General features: G+C 43.4%; 1 protein-coding gene across 3 annotated transcripts; it reads right to left on the bottom strand.

The window, feature by feature from the left end:
- Positions 1-145: 145 nt before the first annotated feature.
- Positions 146-20051, bottom strand: LOC137194828 (dynein axonemal heavy chain 17-like). 3 transcript variants are annotated; one of them, XM_067606993.1, is made up of 22 exons: positions 19654-20051; positions 19298-19497; positions 19022-19208; positions 18194-18293; positions 17931-18016; positions 16861-16986; positions 16563-16718; positions 16357-16443; positions 15393-15560; positions 15201-15317; positions 14864-15114; positions 11590-11782; positions 10763-10909; positions 10437-10542; positions 10249-10352; positions 9759-9878; positions 9544-9687; positions 3356-3529; positions 2832-3068; positions 2438-2607; positions 2131-2266; positions 146-445 (listed from the first exon to the last, which is right to left on the bottom strand). In XM_067606993.1, exons 1-22 carry the CDS (start codon positions 19996-19998, stop codon positions 440-442), a joined length of 3360 nt encoding a protein of 1119 aa, XP_067463094.1. In that variant the 5' UTR covers positions 19999-20051; the 3' UTR covers positions 146-439. The 3 variants fall into 3 exon arrangements, with proteins under 3 accessions (XP_067463094.1, XP_067463096.1, XP_067463095.1); XM_067606995.1 differs by having other exon boundaries at positions 19298-19477; positions 19654-19744; XM_067606994.1 differs by lacking the exon at positions 16861-16986.
- Positions 20052-23458: the final 3407 nt, after the last annotated feature.

Genomic DNA, 23458 nt, shown 5'->3' with positions numbered 1-23458 from the left:
TTACAACGCTTGTCCCCAGATGGACTAAACAGTAAAATACATATGAAAGTGCACAAGACTCAACAATATATATTCACAAATTACAGCAGGAAACTCAACAACAAAGTACATACAAAGCAGCACAAAACACAAACAGTTCACAAACAAGCTGGCATGTGAGTTTACTTCAACACAGGTCACATAAATGAACAAACAGTTCATTCATTTATAACAATTACTTAAAATCATCAGAGAACTTAAAGGTGACAAAAAGCTGTTTACTGTTAAATACCTTCAGATCAGCTGTTTTTTTAATTTGACTCAAACTCTTTCACATCAGCACCACATTAAACTGTCAACCATCACGTTTGAACAGAAACAAAAAGAGAAAGTTTGTTTAATAAACTGAACGTTTCTCTTCAGCTCGACGTCTCCTGTCACAGCTGCTGTTTCCTCTCCGTCAACACTGAAACACAAACAAACGTTTACAGTCACCAACCAGCAGCATGATGTCACCACCTGTACCTGGCTGCAGGTCCTATCAGTTACCATAACAACCAGTTTGTGACTTGTAAACAGTGGTGGAAGAAGTACTCAGATCCTGTACTGCAGTAACAGTACTAATATAGCAATGTAGAAAATGCAGTAAAAGTACATAAGTATTATGAGCTTGATGTAGTTAAAGTATTGCAGTAAAAGTACATAAGTATTATGAGCTTGATGTAGTTAAAGTATTGCAGTAAAAGTACATAAGTATTATGAGCTTGATGTAGTTAAAGTATTGCAGTAAAAGTACATAAGTATTATGAGCTTGATGTAGTTAAAGTATTGCAGTAAAAGTACATAAGTATTATGAGCTTGATGTAGTTAAAGTATTGCAGTAAAAGTAGTGGTTTGGTCCCTCTGACTGATATATTATTATATATGACATCATTAGATTATTAATAGTGAAGCATCAGTGTTAGAGCAGCATGTTACTGTTGTAGCTGCTGGAGGTGGAGCTAGTTTACACTACTTTATATACAGTTAGCTAGTTTAGTCCAGTGGTTCCCAACCTAGGGGTCGGGCCCCTCCAAAGGGTCAGCAGATAAATCTGAGGGGTGGTGAGATGATTAATGGGAGAGGAAAGAAGAAAAAACAAAGTTCTGATACACAAATCTGTTTTCAGTTTTTGGACTTTTTCTCTAATCTTTGATTTTTGCTGAAATATTGGATCATTTGAACATTTATTGAAATGAAAGCATGTGAGAAGTTTAGAGGGAAAAATCACTATTTGGTGGAGCTGTTAACAACTCATAGACATGTGAAATGTGACCCCGACTACACACTGCTTTTTGTAAGACGTCAAAAGACAAAAAGGTTGGAAACCACTGGTTTCATCTTTAACAATGTGTTGTATTTTAAAAGCTTGTTATATTATCCATTGTGTCAAATCTTCATCTGAAAAGTAACTAAAGCTGTCAAATAAATGTAGTGGAGTAGAAAGTACAATATTTCCCTCTGAAATGTAGAAAGTAGCATCACATGGAAATACTCAAGTAAAGTACAAGTACCTCAAAACTGTACTTAAATACAGAACTTGAGTAAATGTACTTAGTTACTTTCCAGCGCTGCACTCAGACTGTCTTCACTCTACGGATGATTTTAGTAAAACACATGAACCAATAAAAAGTTTTGGTCTGGATCAACCATCAGATGATCCCACAGTATCTTATATATCTTATATCTATACTATATCTATATCTAATGCAAGAAATATTTCACCATCATGCAGGTCAAAGAATGAGCAGATGATGGAAAACCAGCAGGGATGATATGACCTTCACTTATTTATTATTACATCACCTTTTCAGTATTTTCCATCTATACTGATTCTGCTGAAAGCAGATGGATGGATTAACTAATTACAAAACAATTAATTAGTTGAAATCATCTAAAACATGTATGTCTCTCCTCCACAGTCTGATGTGTCAGTGAGTGATGTGTTGGTGATGAACCAACAGAGAATAATCACTGACTTTATAGTGAGTTTCAGCTCGTTGTTTATCTGTCCGGTACCTGCTCAGTTAGCTAGAGACTAGCTGGTGAACATAGTGGAGCATTTAGCAGCTGACGTTACTATAAATGGTGATGTCAGAGTGATGTCACTACCTGTAGCTGAGCTGACAGGTGTTCAGGCAGCTCGACTCCGGCAGCTTCCAGCAGGAGGATGGTTTCTGTTGGAGAGAAGCTGCAGGAGGACGGCTCTTCATCATCATCATCACCACGCTGAGTCACCTGCTGCAGACTGAGCACACACACACACACACACACACACAGAGGTCTCAGGTGAGTTTACCTGTCACTGACTGAGTCCAGCAGGTCTCAGGTGAGTTTACCTGTCACTGACTGAGTCCAGCAGGTCCCAGGTGAGTTTACCTGTCACTGACTGAGTCCAGCAGGTCCCAGGTGAGTTTACCTGTCACTGACTGAGTCCAGCAGGTGCTGTGTGTACATGTGGCTCCAGTCCTGGATGACTGACAGCAGGGAGTCTCTGAAGGGTTGGAGGTTGACCTGCAGCCAGCCGTGCAGGACGATGACATCATCCAGGTGAGTTACCTCTGTGTACAGTCTGTGGAGTGAATCGATCTGCAGAAACATGTAAGAGACAGTGAGAAAACATTTCCAGGAGCTTGCAGCTCATTTTTAAAAACATTTGGATCAGAACATCTGAATGCAACACCTGGATGAAACCCCTGTACAGGAACACCTGGATGAAACACCTGTACAGGAACACCTGGATGAAACCCCTGTACAGGAACACCTGGATGAAACCCCTGTACAGGAACACCTGGATGAAACACCTGTCTCACCTCTCTCTTGAAGTCCTTCAGGGTGGGCGGGGCCTCCTCAGGCTCCAGCTCTTCTGGTCCCAGCTGTCTGCTGTAGGTCAGGAACTCCTGCATCACGTCCCGCCTGTCGCTTTGCCACAGGTATGAGTACCTGTCCAGCTCCGACCTCAGACGCTCCGCCTCCTCCCTCACCTCCAACAGACGATGCATCACCTCCTGTTCCAGTGCAGAGAGGTCCGGACTCTGCTGCAGAGACACCTGAGAGACAGACAGGTGTAGTTTAGCTCAGGGTTTCTCATACATTCTTTAATTTGGGGCGGCCCACCATATATTGATTTTCTATGTTTATAGCTGAGTGCCTGCTCTCGCTCACTCTCACAAATACACAACAACATCACAAATATGACATCACGTGACACCTGTAGCACCTCTAACAGTTTCATTAATGTTGCTTTTGACTGAAATTTGAGATCAGACACAAAAACCTTCTGTGACTCTGAATGTTTTCATGCAGTCCGGACAGTGTTCAGAGTGATATCAGTCACCTGATAGTTGCCGTGGCGACTCACAGAGATCCTCGGCAGCAGACTGGCTGCTGTGTAAACATCACTGATGATGGTCTTCATCAGGTCAGAGAGGCCGCTGCCCACAGACGGCTCAAACACAGTTCCTGTGTCCTGCAGCTGCAGAGAGACTGCCAACAACGCAGCACTGCAGGTCTGCGCACACACACACACACACACACACACACACACATTCGTTTCGATACATTTCATTGAGCTAATGAGGTATTAATAGCTGTTTAATTAACGGCAGCTAGCAGCAGGTGGCAGTTTAGCAGAGAGTTGTGATGTCAAGTAGCTGATGTCTTGTACGGTCAACAGTGAGCGGTAAACCAGGAGCGCTTGAGACGGTCGATCCTTCACCTCAGACCGTCTCGAGCGCTCCTACAGTTTTGTGGTGTTTAGATGCAAGTAGAAACACATGCGATGTTTGTAGATGTTTGTAGATGTTTGTAGATGTTTGCAGATGTTTGCAGATGATTGTAGATGTTTGCAGGTGTTTGTAGATGTTTGCAGATGATTGTAGATGTTTGCAGGTGTTTGCAGATGTGTCCAGGTGTTTGCAGGTGTTTGCAGATGTTTGTAGATGTGTCCAGGTGTTTGTAGATGTGTCCAGGTGTTTGCAGGTGTTTGTAGATGTGTCCAGGTGTTTGCAGGTGTTTGTAGATGTGTCTAGGTGTTTGTAGATGTGTCCAGGTGTTTGTAGATGTGTCCAGGTGTTTGCAGGTGTTTGTAGATGTGTCTAGGTGTCTGCAGGTGTTTGTAGATGTTTGCAGGTGTTTGTAGATGTGTCCAGGTGTTTGTAGATGTGTCCAGGTGTTTGTAGATGTGTCTAGGTGTCTGCAGGTGTTTGTAGATGTTTGCAGGTGTTTGTAGATGTGTCCAGGTGTTTGTAGATGTGTCCAGGTGTTTGTAGATGTGTCTAGGTGTCTGCAGGTGTTTGTAGATGTTTGCAGGTGTTTGTAGATGTGTCTAGGTGTTTGTAGATGTGTCCAGGTGTTTGCAGGTGTTTGTAGATGTGTCCAGGTGTTTGCAGGTGTTTGTAGATGTGTCTAGGTGTTTGTAGATGTGTCCAGGTGTTTGTAGATGTGTCCAGGTGTTTGCAGGTGTTTGTAGATGTGTCTAGGTGTCTGCAGGTGTTTGTAGATGTTTGCAGGTGTTTGTAGATGTGTCCAGGTGTTTGTAGATGTGTCCAGGTGTTTGTAGATGTGTCTAGGTGTTTGCAGGTGTTTGTAGATGTTTGCAGGTGTTTGTAGATGTGTCCAGGTGTTTGTAGATGTGTCCAGGTATTTGTAGATGTGTCCAGGTGTTTGTAGATGTTTGCAGGTGTTTCTAGGTGTTTGAAGGTGTTTGTAGATGTGTCCAGGTGTTTCTAGATGTTTGCAGGTGTTTGTAGATGTGTCCAGGTGTTTGTAGATGTGGCCAGGTGTTTGTAGATATGTCCAGGTGTTTGTATATGTGTCCAGGTGTTTGTAGATGTTTGCAGGTGTTTGTATATGTGTCCAGGTGTTTGTATATGTGTCCAGGTGTGTCCAGGTATTTGTATATGTGTCCAGGTGTTTGTATATGTGTCCAGATGTTTGTAGATGTGTCCAGGTGTTTGTAGATGTGTCCAGGTGTTTGCAGGTGTTTGTAGATGTGTCTAGGTGTTTGCAGGTGTTTGTAGATGTTTGCAGGTGTTTGTAGATGTGTCCAGGTGTTTGTAGATGTTTGCAGGTGTTTGTAGATGTGTCCAGGTGTTTGTAGATGTTTGCAGGTGTTTCTAGGTGTTTTAAGGTGTTTGTAGATGTGTCCAGGTGTTTCTAGATGTTTGCAGGTGTTTGTAGATGTGTCCAGGTGTTTGTAGATGTGGCCAGGTGTTTGTAGATATGTCCAGGTGTTTGTATATGTGTCCAGGTGTTTGTAGATGTTTGCAGGTGTTTGTAGATGTGTCCAGGTGTTTGTAGATGTGTCCAGGTGTTTGTAGATGTGTCTAGGTGTTTGCAGGTGTTTGTAGATGTTTGCAGGTGTTTGTAGATGTGTCCAGGTGTTTGTAGATGTGTCCAGGTGTTTGTAGATGTGTCTAGGTGTCTGCAGGTGTTTGTAGATGTTTGCAGGTGTTTGTAGATGTGTCTAGGTGTTTGTAGATGTGTCCAGGTGTTTGCAGGTGTTTGTAGATGTGTCCAGGTGTTTGCAGGTGTTTGTAGATGTGTCTAGGTGTTTGTAGATGTGTCCAGGTGTTTGTAGATGTGTCCAGGTGTTTGCAGGTGTTTGTAGATGTGTCTAGGTGTCTGCAGGTGTTTGTAGATGTTTGCAGGTGTTTGTAGATGTGTCCAGGTGTTTGTAGATGTGTCCAGGTGTTTGTAGATGTGTCTAGGTGTTTGCAGGTGTTTGTAGATGTTTGCAGGTGTTTGTAGATGTGTCCAGGTGTTTGTAGATGTGTCCAGGTATTTGTAGATGTGTCCAGGTGTTTGTAGATGTTTGCAGGTGTTTCTAGGTGTTTGAAGGTGTTTGTAGATGTGTCCAGGTGTTTCTAGATGTTTGCAGGTGTTTGTAGATGTGTCCAGGTGTTTGTAGATGTGGCCAGGTGTTTGTAGATATGTCCAGGTGTTTGTATATGTGTCCAGGTGTTTGTAGATGTTTGCAGGTGTTTGTATATGTGTCCAGGTGTTTGTATATGTGTCCAGGTGTGTCCAGGTATTTGTATATGTGTCCAGGTGTTTGTATATGTGTCCAGATGTTTGTAGATGTGTCCAGGTGTTTGTAGATGTGTCCAGGTGTTTGCAGGTGTTTGTAGATGTGTCTAGGTGTTTGCAGGTGTTTGTAGATGTTTGCAGGTGTTTGTAGATGTGTCCAGGTGTTTGTAGATGTTTGCAGGTGTTTGTAGATGTGTCCAGGTGTTTGTAGATGTTTGCAGGTGTTTCTAGGTGTTTTAAGGTGTTTGTAGATGTGTCCAGGTGTTTCTAGATGTTTGCAGGTGTTTGTAGATGTGTCCAGGTGTTTGTAGATGTGGCCAGGTGTTTGTAGATATGTCCAGGTGTTTGTATATGTGTCCAGGTGTTTGTAGATGTTTGCAGGTGTTTGTATATGTGTCCAGGTATTTGTATATGTGTCCAGGTGTGTCCAGGTATTTGTATATGTGTCCAGGTGTTTGTATATGTGTCCAGGTGTGTCCAGGTATTTGTATATGTGTCCAGGTGTTTGTATATGTGTCCAGGTGTGTCCAGGTATTTGTATATGTGTCCAGGTGTTTGTATATGTGTCCAGGTGTGTCCAGGTATTTGTATATGTGTCCAGGTGTTTGTATGTGTCCAGGTATTTGTATATGTGTCCAGGTGTTTGTAGATGTGTCCAGGTGTTTGTATATGTGTCCAGGTGTTTGTAGATGTTTGCAGGTGTTTGTAGATGTTTGCAGGTGTTTGTAGATGTGTCCAGGTGTTTGTAGATGTGGCCAGGTGTTTGCAGGTGTTTGTAGATGTGTCTAGGTGTTCGTAGATGTATCCAGGTGTTTGTAGATGTGTCCAGGTGTTTGTAGATGTTTGCAGGTGTTTGCAGATGTTTGTAGATGTGTCCAGGTGTTTGTAGATGTTTGAAGGTGTTTGCAGATGTTTGTAGATGTGTCCAGGTGTTTGTAGATGTGTCCAGGTGTTTGCAGGTGTTTGTAGATGTGTCTAGGTGTTTGCAGGTGTTTGTGGATGTGTCTAGGTGTTTGTAGATGTTTGCAGGTGTTTGTAGATGTGTCCAGGTGTTTGTAGATGTTTGCAGGTGTTTGTAGATGTGTCCAGGTGTTTGTAGATGTGTCCAGGTATTTGTAGATGTGTCCAGGTGTTTGTAGATGTGTCCAGGTGTTTGTAGATGTTTGCAGGTGTTTGTATATGTGTCCAGGTGTTTGTATATGTGTCCAGGTGTGTCCAGGTATTTGTATATGTGTCCAGGTGTTTGTATATGTGTCCAGGTGTTTGTATATGTGTCCAGGTGTGTCCAGGTATTTGTATATGTGTCCAGGTGTTTGTATATGTGTCCAGGTGTGTCCAGTTATTTGTATATGTGTCCAGGTGTTTGTATATGTGTCCAGGTGTTTGTAGATGTGTCCAGGTGTTTGTATATGTGTCCAGGTGTGTCCAGGTATTTGTATATGTGTCCAGGTGTTTGTATATGTGTCCAGGTGTGTCCAGTTATTTGTATATGTGTCCAGGTGTTTGTATATGTGTCCAGGTGTTTGTAGATGTGTCCAGGTGTTTGTATATGTGTCCAGGTGTGTCCAGGTATTTGTATATGTGTCCAGGTGTTTGTAGATGTTTGCAGGTGTTTGTATATGTGTCCAGGTGTTTGTAGATGTTTGCAGGTGTTTGTAGATGTTTGCAGGTGTTTGTAGATGTGTCCAGGTGTTTGTAGATGTTTGCAGGTGTTTGTAGATGTGTCCAGGTGTTTGTAGATGTTTGCAGGTGTTTGTAGATGTGTCCAGGTTTTTGTAGATGTTTGCAGGTGTTTGTAGATGTTTGCAGGTGTTTGTAGATGTGTACAGGTGTTTGTATATGTGTCCAGGTGTTTGTAGATGTTTGCAGGTGTTTGTAGATGTGTCCAGGTGTTTGTAGATGTGGCCAGGTGTTTGTAGATGTTTGCAGGTGTTTGTAGATGTGTCCAGGTGTTTGTAGATGTTTGCAGGTGTTTGTAGATGTTTGCAGGTGTTTGTAGATGTGTCCAGATGTTTGTAGATGTGTCCAGGTGTTTGTAGATGTTTGCAGGTGTTTGCAGGTGTTCGTAGATGTGTCCAGGTGTTCGTAGATGTTTGCAGGTGTTCGTAGATGTATCCAGGTGTTTGTAGATGTGGCCAGGTGTTTGTAGATGTTTGCAGGTGTTTGTAGATGTGTCCAGGTGTTTGTAGATGTTTGCAGGTGTTTGTAGATGTGTCCAGATGTTTGTAGATGTGTCCAGGTGTTTGTAGATGTTTGCAGGTGTTCGTAGATGTGTCCAGGTGTTCGTAGATGTTTGCAGGTGTTCGTAGATGTATCCAGGTGTTTGTAGATGTTTGCAGGTGTTTGTAGATGTTTGCAGGTGTTTGTAGATGTGTCCAGGTGTTTGTAGATGTTTGAAGGTGTTTGCAGATGTTTGTAGATATGTCCAGGTGTTTGTAGATGTGTACAGGTGTTTGCAGGTGTTTGTAGATGTGTCTAGGTGTTTGCAGGTGTTTGTAGATGTGTCCAGGTGTTTGCAGGTGTTTGTAGATGTGTCTAGGTGTTTGCAGGTGTTTGTAGATGTGTCTAGGTGTTTGTAGATGTTTGCAGGTGTTTGTAGATGTGTCCAGGTGTTTGTAGATGTTTGCAGGTGTTTGTAGATGTGTCCAGGTGTTTGTAGATGTGTCCAGGTATTTGTAGATGTGTCCAGGTGTTTGGAGATGTTTGCAGGTGTTTGTAGATGTGTCCAGGTATTTGTAGATGTGTCCAGGTGTTTGTAGATGTTTGCAGGTGTTTGTAGATGTGTCCAGGTGTTCGTAGATGTGTCCAGGTGTTTCTAGGTGTTTGCAGGTGTTTGTAGATGTGTCCAGGTGTTTTTAGATGTGTCCAGGTATTTGTAGATGTGTCCAGGTGTTTGTAGATGTGTCCAGGTGTTTGTAGATGTTTGCAGGTGTTTGTATATGTGTCCAAGTGTTTGTATATGTGTCCAGGTGTTTGTAGATGTGTCCAGGTGTTTGCAGATGTGGCCAGGTGTTTGTAGATATGTCCAGGTGTTTGTAGATATGTCCAGGTGTTTGTATATGTGTCCAGGTGTTTGTAGATGTTTGCAGGTGTTTGTATATGTGTCCAGGTGTTTGTAGATGTTTGCAGGTGTTTGTAGATGTGTCCAGGTGTTTGTAGATGTGTCCAGGTATTTCTAGATGTGTCCAGGTGTTTGTATATGTGTCCAGGTGTGTGTAGATGTTTGCAGGTGTTTGTAGGTGTTTGTAGATATGTCCAGGTGTTTGTAGATGTGCCCAGGTGTTTGTAGATATGTCCAGGTGTTTGTAGATATGTCCAGGTGTTTGTAGATGTGCCCAGGTGTTTGTAGATATGTCCAGGTGTTTGTAGATGTGTCCAGGTGTTTGTAGATATGTCCAGGTGTTTGTAGATGTGTCCAGGTGTTTGCAGGTGTTTGTAGATGTGTCCAGGTGTTTGCAGGTGCTTGTAGATGTGTCCAGGTGTTTGCAGGTGTACCTGTGGGTTCATGTTGTCAGACAGAAAGTGCAGTGATCTGAGCAGCAGCTGGAACAGTCCGTCCTGGACTTTGTCATCGATGTGGTCCAGGTATCTGCTCCAGGCGTGGGAGGAGTCCTGGGCTCTGTAAAGACTCTGGTTCTCCTGAGAACAAAGCAGAGACACATCAGCACCTGTGTCTGTTTCTGCTCCTTCTCCACAGGTGTGTCTGTTACCTGTGTTAACCTGAACAGTTCCTGTCCTTCCTCTCTGAGTCGTCTGTAGCTCTGTTCTGTAGCTCTGCCCTCCAGCAGTGAGTCACCTGAGCGCTGCAGCAGGTGAAGCTCCGCCCAGCCCTGCAGACACATGAACACACTGATGAACTGCAGCCAAACAGCTGCTGACATCACACTATTCTCCCCAGAATGACCATGGACGCCGACTGAAAGCTCACATCTCCAAAAACATCTGTGCACATTTTACAGTAAACTTTATTTTAATAAAACAACCAGATAATCAAAGTGAGCGGCTACTTTCTTACCTGAAACATCTAAACTTTGGAGAAACATTAACCATCACTGCTGCCTGATGAAAGGCATGCTGGAATATAACCAGCTCCCAAAACATGCTGGGTAAAATGGGTGGGTCATCTGAAGCGTACCTGATTGATGATGTTTCATAAGAACAGACTGAGACCTGTGATGTTCACCCTCCTGATCAGCTGACCTGTATGATGTGAGTCATGGTGTCCATGTTGGCTCTGGCTTCGTTCACTGTGGTGCAGAACATCGAGACTTTCTGTCTCTGCTGCTCTACCAGCTGTTGCACACCTGAACACACACACCTGTCAGCCACCTGCCCCTCACACACCGCAGCAGCTGTCAGTCATGTGACCAGTCATGTGATGTTCAGACCTTCAGAGCTCCAGGTGTTCCTCTGCAGCGCCAACAGACTCTGGTCCAGGTCCTGCAGCTGATCCTGGATCAGGGGAAGCTCCACCTGCAGGACTCCGCTCACCACCTGTCACATGACCACAGCCTGTCACACGACCCTCACCTGATCTGTGTGACATCATCTCTGCAGGTGAAGAACCCTCACCTGGATCTAACTGTCAGCTTCAGAGCCAGACCCGACGTAAATCTCTCTGTTTCAGCTTGATATGGTGTGTGTGTGTTAATGTGTGTGTGTTAATGCGTGTGTGTGTGTTAATGTGTGTGTGTGTGTGTGTGTGTGTGTCCACCTGATTGTAGCTTGACACCATGTGACTCAGGCTCAGGTAGATCTGTGTGACGTCATCTCTGCAGGTGAAGAGTCGAGCAGCGTAGGGGTGGAGATCCACATCTGTCTCCCTGCTCACGTACCTGAGCTCCCTCTGCAGCGCCTCCAGCTGGACACACACACACACACACACACACACACACACACACAGATTATTAATAATAATAATTAATCAAGCAATTCAACTTTATGGAGAAGGACAAAAGCGAGAAAGCTGTGCTGATCAGATAATGACGACACTGAAGCATCTGAGAAGCAGTGTGTGGAAGTATTTTGGGGGCGCAATTACCAACAAAAAGGGTAAAATATAAAGATTATACTGGAAAGTGACGTTCTCTCTGACTACTGACAGATGGACACTGCTGGTCATACATGATGACAGTCTCAGTAAACTGTATCTGTGGTTCCAATTTGTTCGAAATTGACTTTTTGAAAAAGTGAAAGAAAAAAAAGAAATTCAGATGGACACAAACATTTTTAGGAGTTTCTCTGAACTCGACCAGTGAGGAGAAACGTTTAGCCTGAAGATGTTATGTTGATGTTATGAATATAAGTGCAGATGTTCCAGCATGTCTGAAATCATTTCAGTAAAAATAAAAAGATGAATGGACCCAGGACGCTGCCCTGAGGGACCTCACAGGTTCTGGACTGTACCAGGCCCTCATACTGGGGGAGAATTTTGACACCAGTTCACACTGGGAGAGGAGCAGGTGGGAGGACTGGAACAGCCAATCACATGAGCTCCTGTCAGCAGACAGATGAGTGTGTTCAGTTTGTCGTCTCACTGACCTTCTGGCTGAAGGTCACTCCTAGTATGCCTTGCTGGTTGTGTTGGATCAGAGGTTGTTCCAGGATGAAGCCAGAGTCTGAGTCCAGCTGAAAGCTCCAGTTTGACATTACTGTGTCTCTGAAGTCCTGCAGGAGGTCCACAACCTGCTGGAACCTCTGCAGGACCACCTGGACCTCACCCAAGTCCACACACCTTAACACAACACAGACACAACACACCAGCTAATGAAAGCTGCGCTTACTTGAAAAAGCCGGGCTTGAATTAACGTCGAAGCTCAAGCCATTCCACTAACACAGCTCAGTCGTGTCTTGTCAACGTTAACTCTAACCAGGCTTGACTAATCTTGCGGTGTGCGCGTTCACGGCGGACATAAACAGTCAGAACAGTCGATTGTCAAAAAGACGATACTATGTTGCAAAAAGAAGCAAAAACAAAAGCTAAGTTCTTCTCAGCAGTGGAACAAACCTGCTTATGAAAATAAACTTAGCACAAAAAGTAAGAACATGTGTGTTTGGTAGATTATTTCTTTGTTGTAACGAAGCTTCTTGGCAATAAATCTTATACCGTTGGAAAGCCTGTTTATTTCCCTTTTAAATGGTGCCACATTTGTAAGGAACATGCATTTGTGGGATGAGCAGCAGAGCTGAGTATGTGGGTTGCGCCCATGAAAAATTTGCCAAATCTCCTCTGCCAATACCAAACAGCTTATTCTGCCATTGACTCTTGTTTGGTGTTTGGTGGATTGGATGATTGAAGTTTGAAGAAACAAGACATATTGGCAATTTAACAATTTATCCATTTAACAAACAGGAGCCTCAGTAGCGTGTGGAAGAACCATACACAGCCACAACAGCCTGGCACCTCCTCCTCATGCTGGTCACCAGCCTGGTCACACACTGCTGTGGGATGGCATCCCATTCTTCAACCAGCATTTGTCGCAAGTCAGCCAACATGGTTGTGTTGGTCACTCTGGCACGAACAGCACGCCCAAGCTGATCCCACAAGTGTTCAATGGGGTTGAGGTCAGGACTGCTGGCAGGCCGTTCCATCCTCTCCACTCTGGAGGTAGTCTCTGATAAACCCCGCTCTGTGGGGGCGAGCGTTGTCATCTCGGAGGATAGAGTTTGGTCCCAGACTGTGGAGATATGGGATTGCCACTGGTTGCAGAATCTCATCTCGATATCTCTCTGCATTGAGATTACCTCTAATGATGACAAGCCTCGTTTTTCCAGTGAGGGAGATGCCGCCCCACACCATCACACTGCCTCCACCAAAAGATGTTACTCTATCGGTGCAGCAATCAGCGTAGCGTTCTCCACATCTTCTCCACACTTTGACCCTACGATCCAACTGCTGTAGGCAGAATCTGGACTCATCGCTGAACATAACGTTCCTCCACATGTTCAGGTTCCAGTGCACATCTTGCCGACACCAGCGCAAACGGGCCTGACGGTGAAGGGCAGTCATGGCAGGCCTCCTGGCAGCCCTATGAGACCGGAGATTGGCTGCGTGCAGTCTGTTCTGGATTGTCTGGGTAGAGCCGTCGGCCATATCGTCCTGCAAACCTTGACTGCAAATCTGTAGAAGACAGCCTACAGTACCTAAGTGCTGACAGGGTGAGGAAATGGTCTTCTTGGGGTGTCGTCTTCTTGGGACGCCCACTTCACGGCCTGTCTCTGACATCCCCTGTTATATGGAACTTGGCCTTCACTTTGGAGATGGTACTAGGGCTCACTCCAAATAATGCCGCAACTTGGTTTTGCGGAACACCAGCTTGAAGTTGCCCTATCGCACGGGCCCTATCCAGATCAGTCAAACGTGGCATGCTGATTCTTGGAGCAAACACCTACTGACCACTGAAGTAGGGCCCATGCTCACAGGTGCTGTTAATCAGGCACCTGATTGGCAGCACCTGGGGGTACCAGAAGCTCAGAACAAGAGTCAATAGCAACAGTAAAATAAGCTGTTTGGCATTGGCAGAGAAGATTTGGCAAATTTTGCATGGGCACAACCCACATACTCAGCTCTGCTGCTCATCCCACAAATGCATGTTCCTTACAAATGTGGCTCCATTTAAAAGGGAAATAAACAGGTTTTCCAACGGTATAAGATTTATTGCCAAGAAGCATCGTTACAACAAAGAAATAATCTACCAAACACAAATTTCCTCACTTTTTATGCTAAATTTATATGAAGAATATGAAGGAGTCATCACCAAAAAGGGCAAAACTGCTGCAATTAACAAGGCGAAGGAGATTGCTTGGTCAAACACTGCTGACAGATTAAATGCGGGTTATACAAGCCTACTTGTGTGGGCAGTGGTGGCCTAAAGGTTGAGAGTTCAATCCCCTGGACCAGCAGCATTAATCTCTGAGTGGGGAAAGCAGAGTTCGCTCCACTCATGGTTTTATCTTCATTTGTTAATAAAGACAAATTTCTGTCTTTTGCAAGCAAAAAGTAAAGTATTTTCTATTCTGTTCTAAATGAACATTCAGATCACTGACTGTGGCTATATTATCAGTGGGCTAGCTATCACATGTTTAAAACCATGGTGTAGGCAACAGGAGAACCAACTTGTCAACTACATAATCAGCTACTCTTACAGCATGTCCATTCGATTTACAAGCATCATTGAAAGTTAAGAATTAAGAAGTTGCAGTTGGAGATAAAGAAACTGGGGAAAGATATAAGTATAAATTTAAACACAGCAGGGGTCATGGTTTGGACTTTAAGGTGTTTCTGTCTTCACAGCATGAACAGAATGAGTGAGTGAATGAATAAATAACTTCACACTGTCAAACGCAGTGTGTGCATATGTTTGAAGCAGCAGGTTCTGACCAAAACAAAAGTGACAATGAATAAAATGGGAATTAACTGAAATAGATGTTTTTGTAAAAGTCCCTCAAAGTTCGTCATCTTATGTTCCAGAACACAGACGTGACAAAAGTGATGCAAGCAGGAAAAGACACCTGATGGAACCATCTTTTGGGATTCTGTTTCCATCTGTCAGACTTGACAGTTACTCAGCCACAGAGCAGCTAGTTCTGCTGTATAAGTTACCATGGTTACTGAGCAGCCAATCATATAAGCCGCAGTAATGGAACAAACTCTCACTTAAATTAGCGAGACTTATCAAAATAAGCCAGACTTTTCCTTTATCCTGCTTGATGGAATACGCCTCAGGTAACACACACCTGAACACATAAGTACAGAACCTGCTGTGTGGGTGGAATCAGGTGCAGTCAGGTGGGATCAGGTGGCTTTTGAGCTTACAGGTGTTGCAGAGCCTTGTAGTTCTTTAGGGCTTCCTGAGCTCTCATTTGGAGCTGTTGGGTCCAGCAGAGTACAGCTGCGGGACGCGGGGTGAACCTGCAGAACGTGTCTGCCTTCTCTCTCTGACTGCAAACCAGCAGCCAGGTCTGATCCAGCTCTGTCAGGACCACCTCCAGGAGTTGGTTCAGATGAGGACGCAGCTGTTCTTGGATCAGAGGCCGGTCCAGGATGAACCTGAACATCTGGAGCAGCTGGAACACAGAGCAGATCAGGTTCAGAGCTTCTGTCAGAGGGTCAGAGCTTCTGTCAGAGCTGCTGTCAGAAGGTCAGGTGGTACCTTGGCTGCAGACGAGGAGGCGCAGCAGTCTTGCAGGGCTCTGCTGAGGACTGACACCAGCCGCCGCTCCAGGTCCCACACCTGAACCTGGAACTGGTCCAGGTGCAGCTGGAAGCTCTAAGAGGAAAACCATGAGTCACAACACGCTAACACGCTCACACAGTCAAACGAAGTTCATCAGCTGATGGTCACCTGATCATCGGGGTCGGTGGCGTCACAGCCACAGTCAGACAGAACCGCCACGTGACAGAGGAAATCCTGATACACGTCCTGAACCACATCACTCCACATCCTGCCACTGACTCCTGACAGAGCCGTCTGATCCAGCTGATACAGCTGCAGGCTGACACAGTGCACCTCCTGCAGGAGGACGGAGCAGTAAACACATAGTGCACCTCCTGCAGGAGGTACAACTGAGGCTGATGGCTGATCCACACAGAAAGTGTTTCCCACTGTCTCCCTCCATGTTTTTTTTATGCTTCTAGTAGTGGTGTAAGGGATCGTAGTTCATCCGTACGGCATGCGAACAGCAGATTAATTGCAAAATGTAATGTCTCATTTAGACAAAGAAAACAAACTGCTGTAGCTACAAGTCATGGACAGACAGCACGTCGCTAACAGGGATCTTGAAGGGTAACGATCAAACCAGCATCTAACGGGTCTGAAGTGACGTCTGCAGGTGTGTTTACATGATGTTTATCGTGCGGCAGCTGAGCAGCTAATTAGCATCTAGCTGTTTGTTTGGTGGCTCGTTCAACAAGCTGCAGGACAAGACGTGTGTTCATGTTTCTAAGTTATCATCAAGTTTTGATGATGTGGACACAGACCGTTGTTTCATTCACTACCGTGTTTAAAAGAGGAAGGTATCAGGCCTCATATTGCAATATCCCGCTGTATATGTGTTTTGAACTTGTTAGCGTATCTATATTGATTGATCGGCTCCCAGTCTGCCTGTTTCACTACAGGCAGATTCACTCACTACTGTGAGAATCAATACATACAAACACTGTGAATTTCTTCTTGTGGAGCCGACATGCAACATCTTCAGGTTCAGTAAATGTCTGGCGTCAGTCAGCCTGGTGAAGGCAGTTTGTCCTGACAGACGCAGCTCGGAGTCGCTGTGGACTGAACGTGAGGCAGAGAGAGATGGTTTTACCTCGATGCCCTGCAGACGTTTTAGGAAGTTGTCCAGGTGGAAGAAGACCAGGTGTGAGGGAAAGTCCCACCTGTGTGAGAGTCCACCCTGCACACACACGCACACACACACACACACACACACACACACACACACACACACACAGAGGCTCTGTCACAGGAAGTTGGGATGCAGCTCATCAGTAAATTGTCAGCCTGCAGCTGTACCTGGTCCTGGTCCTGGTCCAGCTGAGTCCTGCACAGACTGTATGCCTCTTTGAGGGTCTGCAGGGTCAGAATCACCAGTCTGACGTCATCCAGGACCGGTCCAGGATCCACCGCCAGACCCCGCATCACCTCCTTCCCACGCAGGAACTCTCTGCTCTGCAGAAGAAGGAGATTCAATAAAAAAGTAGAGTCCAACATGACACGTTCTCTACTGTCTAACAAATCTACTGTGCAAAGCTCCACAGTCATAGATGTGACAGTGAGGCTGCTCCAGAGGGACAAGTGAGTGAGTCACTACCAGCTGTATGAAGAGGTTGCAGATCTCCTGCAGCAGGACCACGATCCTGCAGGGTTTACAGTAGAACTGAGACCTGATCCAGACCAGACGCACCTCCTCCATCACAGCCGCCATGTTGTCCCTCAGCTGCCAATAACATACAAGAGTTCATTCACATGATGTCATCACAACAAACATCAGGGCTGCTTTCCATTCAGATCGTCGCCGTGACCTGGGAACTGATCTCCCTCCGCCCTCATCAAGCATGTTCTGATCCCTTCACGCTGGAGGAGGTGAGGAGCTGCAGGTGTGTCCTCTACGGGACAGCGAACCCCTTTGATCAAATGTGGTTATTGATTGGTCAGCTGATCTGATGGGACAGTAAACAGTGGGGCTGTTGTGTTTTAATGTAATATTAATATACGTGATTGTCATACAGTAATGACTCTGTTCACATTTATTCATTAAATAAAAATTTCATGTAGAATCTGAATCATGAATTAATCATAAAAACACACTTTTGTTTTCTTCATCGGCCAAAAGGCTTCTTTTCTTCTTCTTTTCTATTTCGGAGCCTGAAAACGACGTCAGACTGTCACAAACTAAAGATTTGATTTAGACATGTTCTGCAGGCTGCAGCTGTTCCTCTACAGTTCTGTTCTTTCACTGATGAGTGGATTTAGTGTCTGTTGGTGTCATTCTGTGACAGCCAGACGCTGCTGTAACTCTATGATCAAATAATACACAACTGCTCAGAACTGCTTATCAGGATTTTTCCTTTGAAACTGTTACTGAATCGTTTCTACATATTAATCTCTGACTTCTTAATATTTGACGGTTGAGATGATTTGCGTCATCAGTAATTGTCGTCTCCTCAAAATGACGCTGGAGTGAGCGAGGACGTCCTGATTGGTGGATTAAACTCCTCCATCCGCGCTGGGAGGAGCTGAAACACTGAGGAGACACTCCATCACATTTAAACATCCTTCTTCTTCTTCTTTGAAAGTGGAACTACAAAGCTGCAGACAGACTGACAGCAGAAGAGATGTGCTATGTGTGAAGTCAGTTGACCTGTGCAGGTGTGCAGCTACCTGTTGGTACTCCAGCTGCTCCACGTCCTCCAGCTTCTCCTGCAAAGGCCTCAGGTTCTGAGTCACATCTTCAGCCTCCTCCAGGCCTGCGGGGGGGGGGGGGGGGACAGAGAGCCCAGGTGTGTTTCAGGTAACAGGTGCAGTAGGTGTAACAGGTGCAACAGGTGCAGCAGGTGTGACAGGTGTAACAGGTGCAACAGGTGCAGCAGGTGTGACAGGTGCAGCAGGTGCAGCAGGTGTTCAGAGTGTGTGTGAGCCATTACCTTCTTGGATGTGTCTGTAGATGTCTGTCAGGGTGCAGCAGTAGACGCTGTCTGCTGTCTGAAGGATGGAAGCTACCTGCTGAGCTCTGCTGCTCATCAGCTGAACAAACAAACAAACAAACAAACAAACAGACTGGGTGTCAGCTGCAGCTCCTCTGTCTGTTCTTCCTGTCAGTCACTCTGCTGCTTTAAAACTTGTCAGCTGACTCGTCACATGTCAGCATCCTCATGAACCAAGCATGAAGCACCACGTCCCCGTTACAGTTCATCTCTCTACAGTCAGCTGTGACTGCAGATATCCAACTCAAAGCTGTCAATCAACACCAAGGAGGCAGACATCACAGCTACTACAAGTCTTCAGATCGTATAAACAGAGCAATAAGGCTTGAATGTAGAGATTGAGACTGTAATGACTCATTGAAAACAATGACTGACTTTATATTTCTCCAGAGCAGTTGAGGCTTTTTGAACGGGAGTCAGCTGTAACAACTAGCAGCCGTCGGTGGCACTTTAAGTTGCTTCAGCCTAAAGACGTGAAGCTGCTGCTTCAGGACAAAACTGATCAACATTCAAGTTCAACATATTTATTTCAACATTTCCTCAAAGTGGAAGGAAATGTTTCAGTTTCTCTCTGATTTTATATTAAAGTAAAGTTTTACATCCAGGTATCTGGAACACAGCTCCAGTGTGACATCATCCCCTACTGTCAGTGTGACATCATCAGTGTGACATCATCCCCTGCTGTCAGTGTGACATCATCAGTGTGACATCATCCCCTGCTGTCAGTGTGACATCATCAGTGTGACATCATCAGTGTGACATCATCACCTGCTGCTGGATGAACTGCAGGTTCTTCAGTCGGTTCTTCCAGAAGTGAAACTCCTCAGTGGGCGGCGGCTTCAATCCGTCCAGCAGGGGCTGAGACGAGTCCTGCTGCAGGAACTCTGACACAAGCTCCGCCCACTCGATGACAGTCGACTCACAGGCGTGAACGAGCTTCACATCCAGCAACTTCCTGTTGGAGCAAAGAAGAAGAAACTGTTACTGAGCTGCAGCGACCTCAGATGTCATCAGCAATTCTTAATCAACAATCATCTGTCCTACCGTTCTCCCTGAATACTGTTGTCATGGCGGCGGTCGTCATGCAGAGCATCAGGCTGAGGCAAAAATGTGCGTCCATCTACCTGAGCTTTCATCACCTGTGCTTCGTTCTTCTGCCTCTCCATGAACCTCAGAGCTTCCTCAGCCACACCTGCCACCCAGCCGTGGCTGTTCTCTGGGTTGCTAAGCAACGGACAGATCACCTGAGAGGGGACACAACTCACCTGAGCACCTCAGCTTACCTAGCTTTAATGCTATTGTTAGCCTGGATTTTAGCCCTAGCTTACCTAACTTTAATGTTATCATTAGCTTTAGCTAGCCGAGGTGATACTTTCTTGTTAGCATTAGCATTAGCTCACCTGCTCGGTGATGGCGGACATGAAGCTCAGCGCGTCGTCTCCTTGAACTTCTTGGATGATTAAAGCCTTTTTGGCGGTTTCCTTGGTGACGGCTTCACGGCCCGTTTTGGAGACGCAAATGACTTTGGATGAGATATTTGTGGGGAAAGTGAGGCTGACGGAGAGTTGAGACTCTGCGTCCCGGCAGATGAACAGGTGAAGACTGTCCGGACAGGTGAAGAAAGAGGCGAAAAGTAGCTGCTTCTCCTCCTCCGACAGGAACTCCCGCCATGTCTGCGGCTCCAGCCTGAAACTGCGCAGCGCGAAGCTGCTGGCAGGCTCCAGCCGCTCGTCTCTGGCCTCCATCAGTCTGCGGGTAAATCTAGTTTATATCTGCAGAGCTACCGAAGAAGAAATGAAAGCTTCAAACGAAACTCCGACGGTTTTTTTTTTTTTTTTCTTCTAACGGTCAGCTCACGCGCGTGCTGCCTTCAAGTTCTCTTCTCAAGTTGGACGTTTCATGGTAAATACGAGTTTTACTACATTGAACTGCATATAATAAAAAGATAACACAACAATTTGTAGCATCTGTTAATTAACTACATTGTCTTTTTTTTAATCTTGGGTCAAAAGCATTTGAACGCCACAGACCTCACACAGATGCACACGTAGTTTGGGTAGTTGTATATAATCCTATTCCACTTGAGGTCTCTGAAGGCAGCATAACCGCCAGTTTCCACTCAGAATTAATAATAGATCGAAAAAAAAACTACATATAACGTTTATAAATGAAAAAGATAATAAATTTAGCTAAACATTATCTAACTGTTACATTCTATATTATATCTATTAACTGTATCTATCAATAAATGTAACTGTACACAGTCTGTATGTCAAGTTTAACTTTATCTCTGATAAGCATATAAAACTTTAATACTATTTATTTATTTTCTTTCCCATGGTTTCTTTAAGATAAGATTGCATATGCTCCATATGTTTGATGTCTAAAAATACTAAATTCTATATCAAAGTCACAGAAATGGCAATTATTTACATTTAAATGATTCTTTTTTAAAATAAAATGTCTCACTAGAGAAACTTGTTTTATATAGATTGTTGCGAACTAAAAATTCAGCTGAAACCAAACTAAAAAGTTTTTTTTAAAGTTCGTATTCATTTGTGAAAGACAGACACTGCATTCAGAGGGCGTTCTGTCTCACATCATGTAACACATGATTTCAACACATGAAATAAAGAAAAATGAAACCTTTAAATTCTGTAAAGATGCTGTTTTGGTGTTTTTATGTCTTCAGTTTCTTGTTTTGTGAGGAAACAGTCTGAATGTTTGAGTCTGTAGTTACAGACCAATATGAATCGAATTTTGCTTTTATGTAGAAGTTCTTTCTCATGAAGGAAAGTTGGATTAATTCAAAACGTCACTTCTGGTTTTACTCATATTACACATCTGAAAACCAGAAATCAAACTTCATATTCAGAGATGGAAAGTTACTAAGTACATTTACTCAAGTTCTGTACTGTAGTACAGTTTGAGGTACTTGTACTTTACTTGAGTATTTCCATGTGATGCTACTTTCTACATTTCAGAGGGAAATATTGTACTTTCTACTCCACTACATTTATTTGACAGCTTTAGTTACTTTTCAGATGAAGAAAACTAATTAATTGTTTTGTAATTATAATCCATCCATCCGCTTTCAGCAGAATCAGTATAGATGGAAAATACTGAAAAGGTGATGTAATAATAAATAAGTGAAGGTCATATCATCCCTGCTGGTTTTCCATCATCTGCTCATTCTTTGACCTGCATGATGGTGAAACATTTCTTACATTAGATTCTGTGTAATATTCAAAGGTCTTACACATACGATTAATGACAACCGAAGTTTGAAGATGTTTGTGATGCTGTTTATACCTTTCAAATGTGTTTCATCATGTTGGCTGATGGGAGGCGTCTTCCTTTCCTGACCCGTTGATGTGAACTATCTATATCTATATATATAGATATAGATATATATAGCTATAGTATAGATATAAGATATATAAGATACTGTGGGATCATCTGATGGTTGATCCAGACCAAAACTTTTTATTGGTTCGTGTGTTTTACTAAAATCATCCGTAGAGTGAAGACAGTCTGAGTGCAGCGCTGGAAAGAAACTAAGTACATTTACTCAAGTACTTGTACTGTAGTACTTAGTTTTGAGGTACTTGTACTTTACTTGAGTATTTCCATGTGATGCTACTTTCTACATTTCAGAGGGAAATATTGTACTTTCTACTCCACTACATTTATTTGACAGCTTTAGTTACTTTTCAGATGAAGATTTGACACAATGGATAATATAACAAGCTTTTAAAATACAACACATTGTTAAAGATGAAACCAGTGGTTTCCAACCTTTTTGGCTTTTGACGTCTTACAAAAAGCAGTGTGTAGTCGGGGTCACATTTCACATGTCTATGAGTTGTTAACAGCTCCACCAAATAGTGATTTTTCCCTCTAAACTTCTCACATGCTTTCATTTCAATAAATGTTCAAATGATCCAATATTTCAGCAAAAATCAAAGATTAGAGAAAAAGTCCAAAAACTGAAAACAGATTTGTGTATCAGAACTTTGTTTTTTCTTCTTTCCTCTCCCATTAATCATCTCACCACCCCTCAGATTTATCTGCTGACCCTTTGGAGGGGCCCGACCCCTAGGTTGGGAACCACTGGACTAAACTAGCTAACTGTATATAAAGTAGTGTAAACTAGCTCCACCTCCAGCAGCTACAACAGTAACATGCTGCTCTAACACTGATGCTTCACTATTAATAATCTAATGATGTCATATATAATAATATATCAGTCAGAGGGACCAAACCACTACTTTTACTGCAATACTTTAACTACATCAAGCTCATAATACTTATGTACTTTTACTGCAATACTTTAACTACATCAAGCTCATAATACTTATGTACTTTTACTGCAATACTTTAACTACATCAAGCTCATAATACTTATGTACTTTTACTGCAATACTTTAACTACATCAAGCTCATAATACTTATGTACTTTTACTGCAATACTTTAACTACATCAAGCTCGTAATACTTATGTACTTTTACTGCAATACTTTAACTACATCAAGCTCATAATACTTATGTACTGTTACTGCAATACTTTAACTACATCAAGCTCATAATACTTATGTACTTTTACTGCAATACTTTAACTACATCAAGCTCATAATACTTATGTACTTTTACTGCAATACTTTAACTACATCAAGCTCATAATACTTATGTACTTTTACTGCAATACTTTAACTACATCAAGCTCATAATACTTATGTACTTTTACTGTAGTAGGATTTTTCACAGAGGACTTTTACTTGTAATGGAGTATTTTTACACTGCTGTATTAGTACTTTTACTGCAGTAAAGGATCAGAGTACTTCTTGTACCTCAGTGTAAATGTCGGACAGTCATATATGTTCTTAAATTAGTGAAATATGCCTTTGGGATGTTAAATGTGCAATACCAAGTTATTCAGGAGTCTTGTAATGCTTAATGATTTATTTTTAGGCAGTAATAAATGTTATTATTACTAATATAAATACCTAATATAATACATTACTCTAATATTTGTAACAGCACCAACATTGTACTTACTGCCTTCAGTCTGAACTGTGATGTCTGTTCTCTGCTCTGATGTGAGTCAGATTGCTGTTGGGTGCAGATATAATATCCTCAGTTATATTATATATATATATATATATATATATATACTAAGTGCCGACTGCAGCCACTCAATTCTTA

Source organism: Thunnus thynnus, chromosome 12 (genome assembly GCF_963924715.1).
Source record: "Thunnus thynnus chromosome 12, fThuThy2.1, whole genome shotgun sequence".
Taxonomy (NCBI): domain Eukaryota; kingdom Metazoa; phylum Chordata; class Actinopteri; order Scombriformes; family Scombridae; genus Thunnus; species Thunnus thynnus.
The sequence above is the reverse complement of the archived record's forward strand: the minus strand, read 5'-3'. Positions and strand labels throughout refer to the sequence as shown.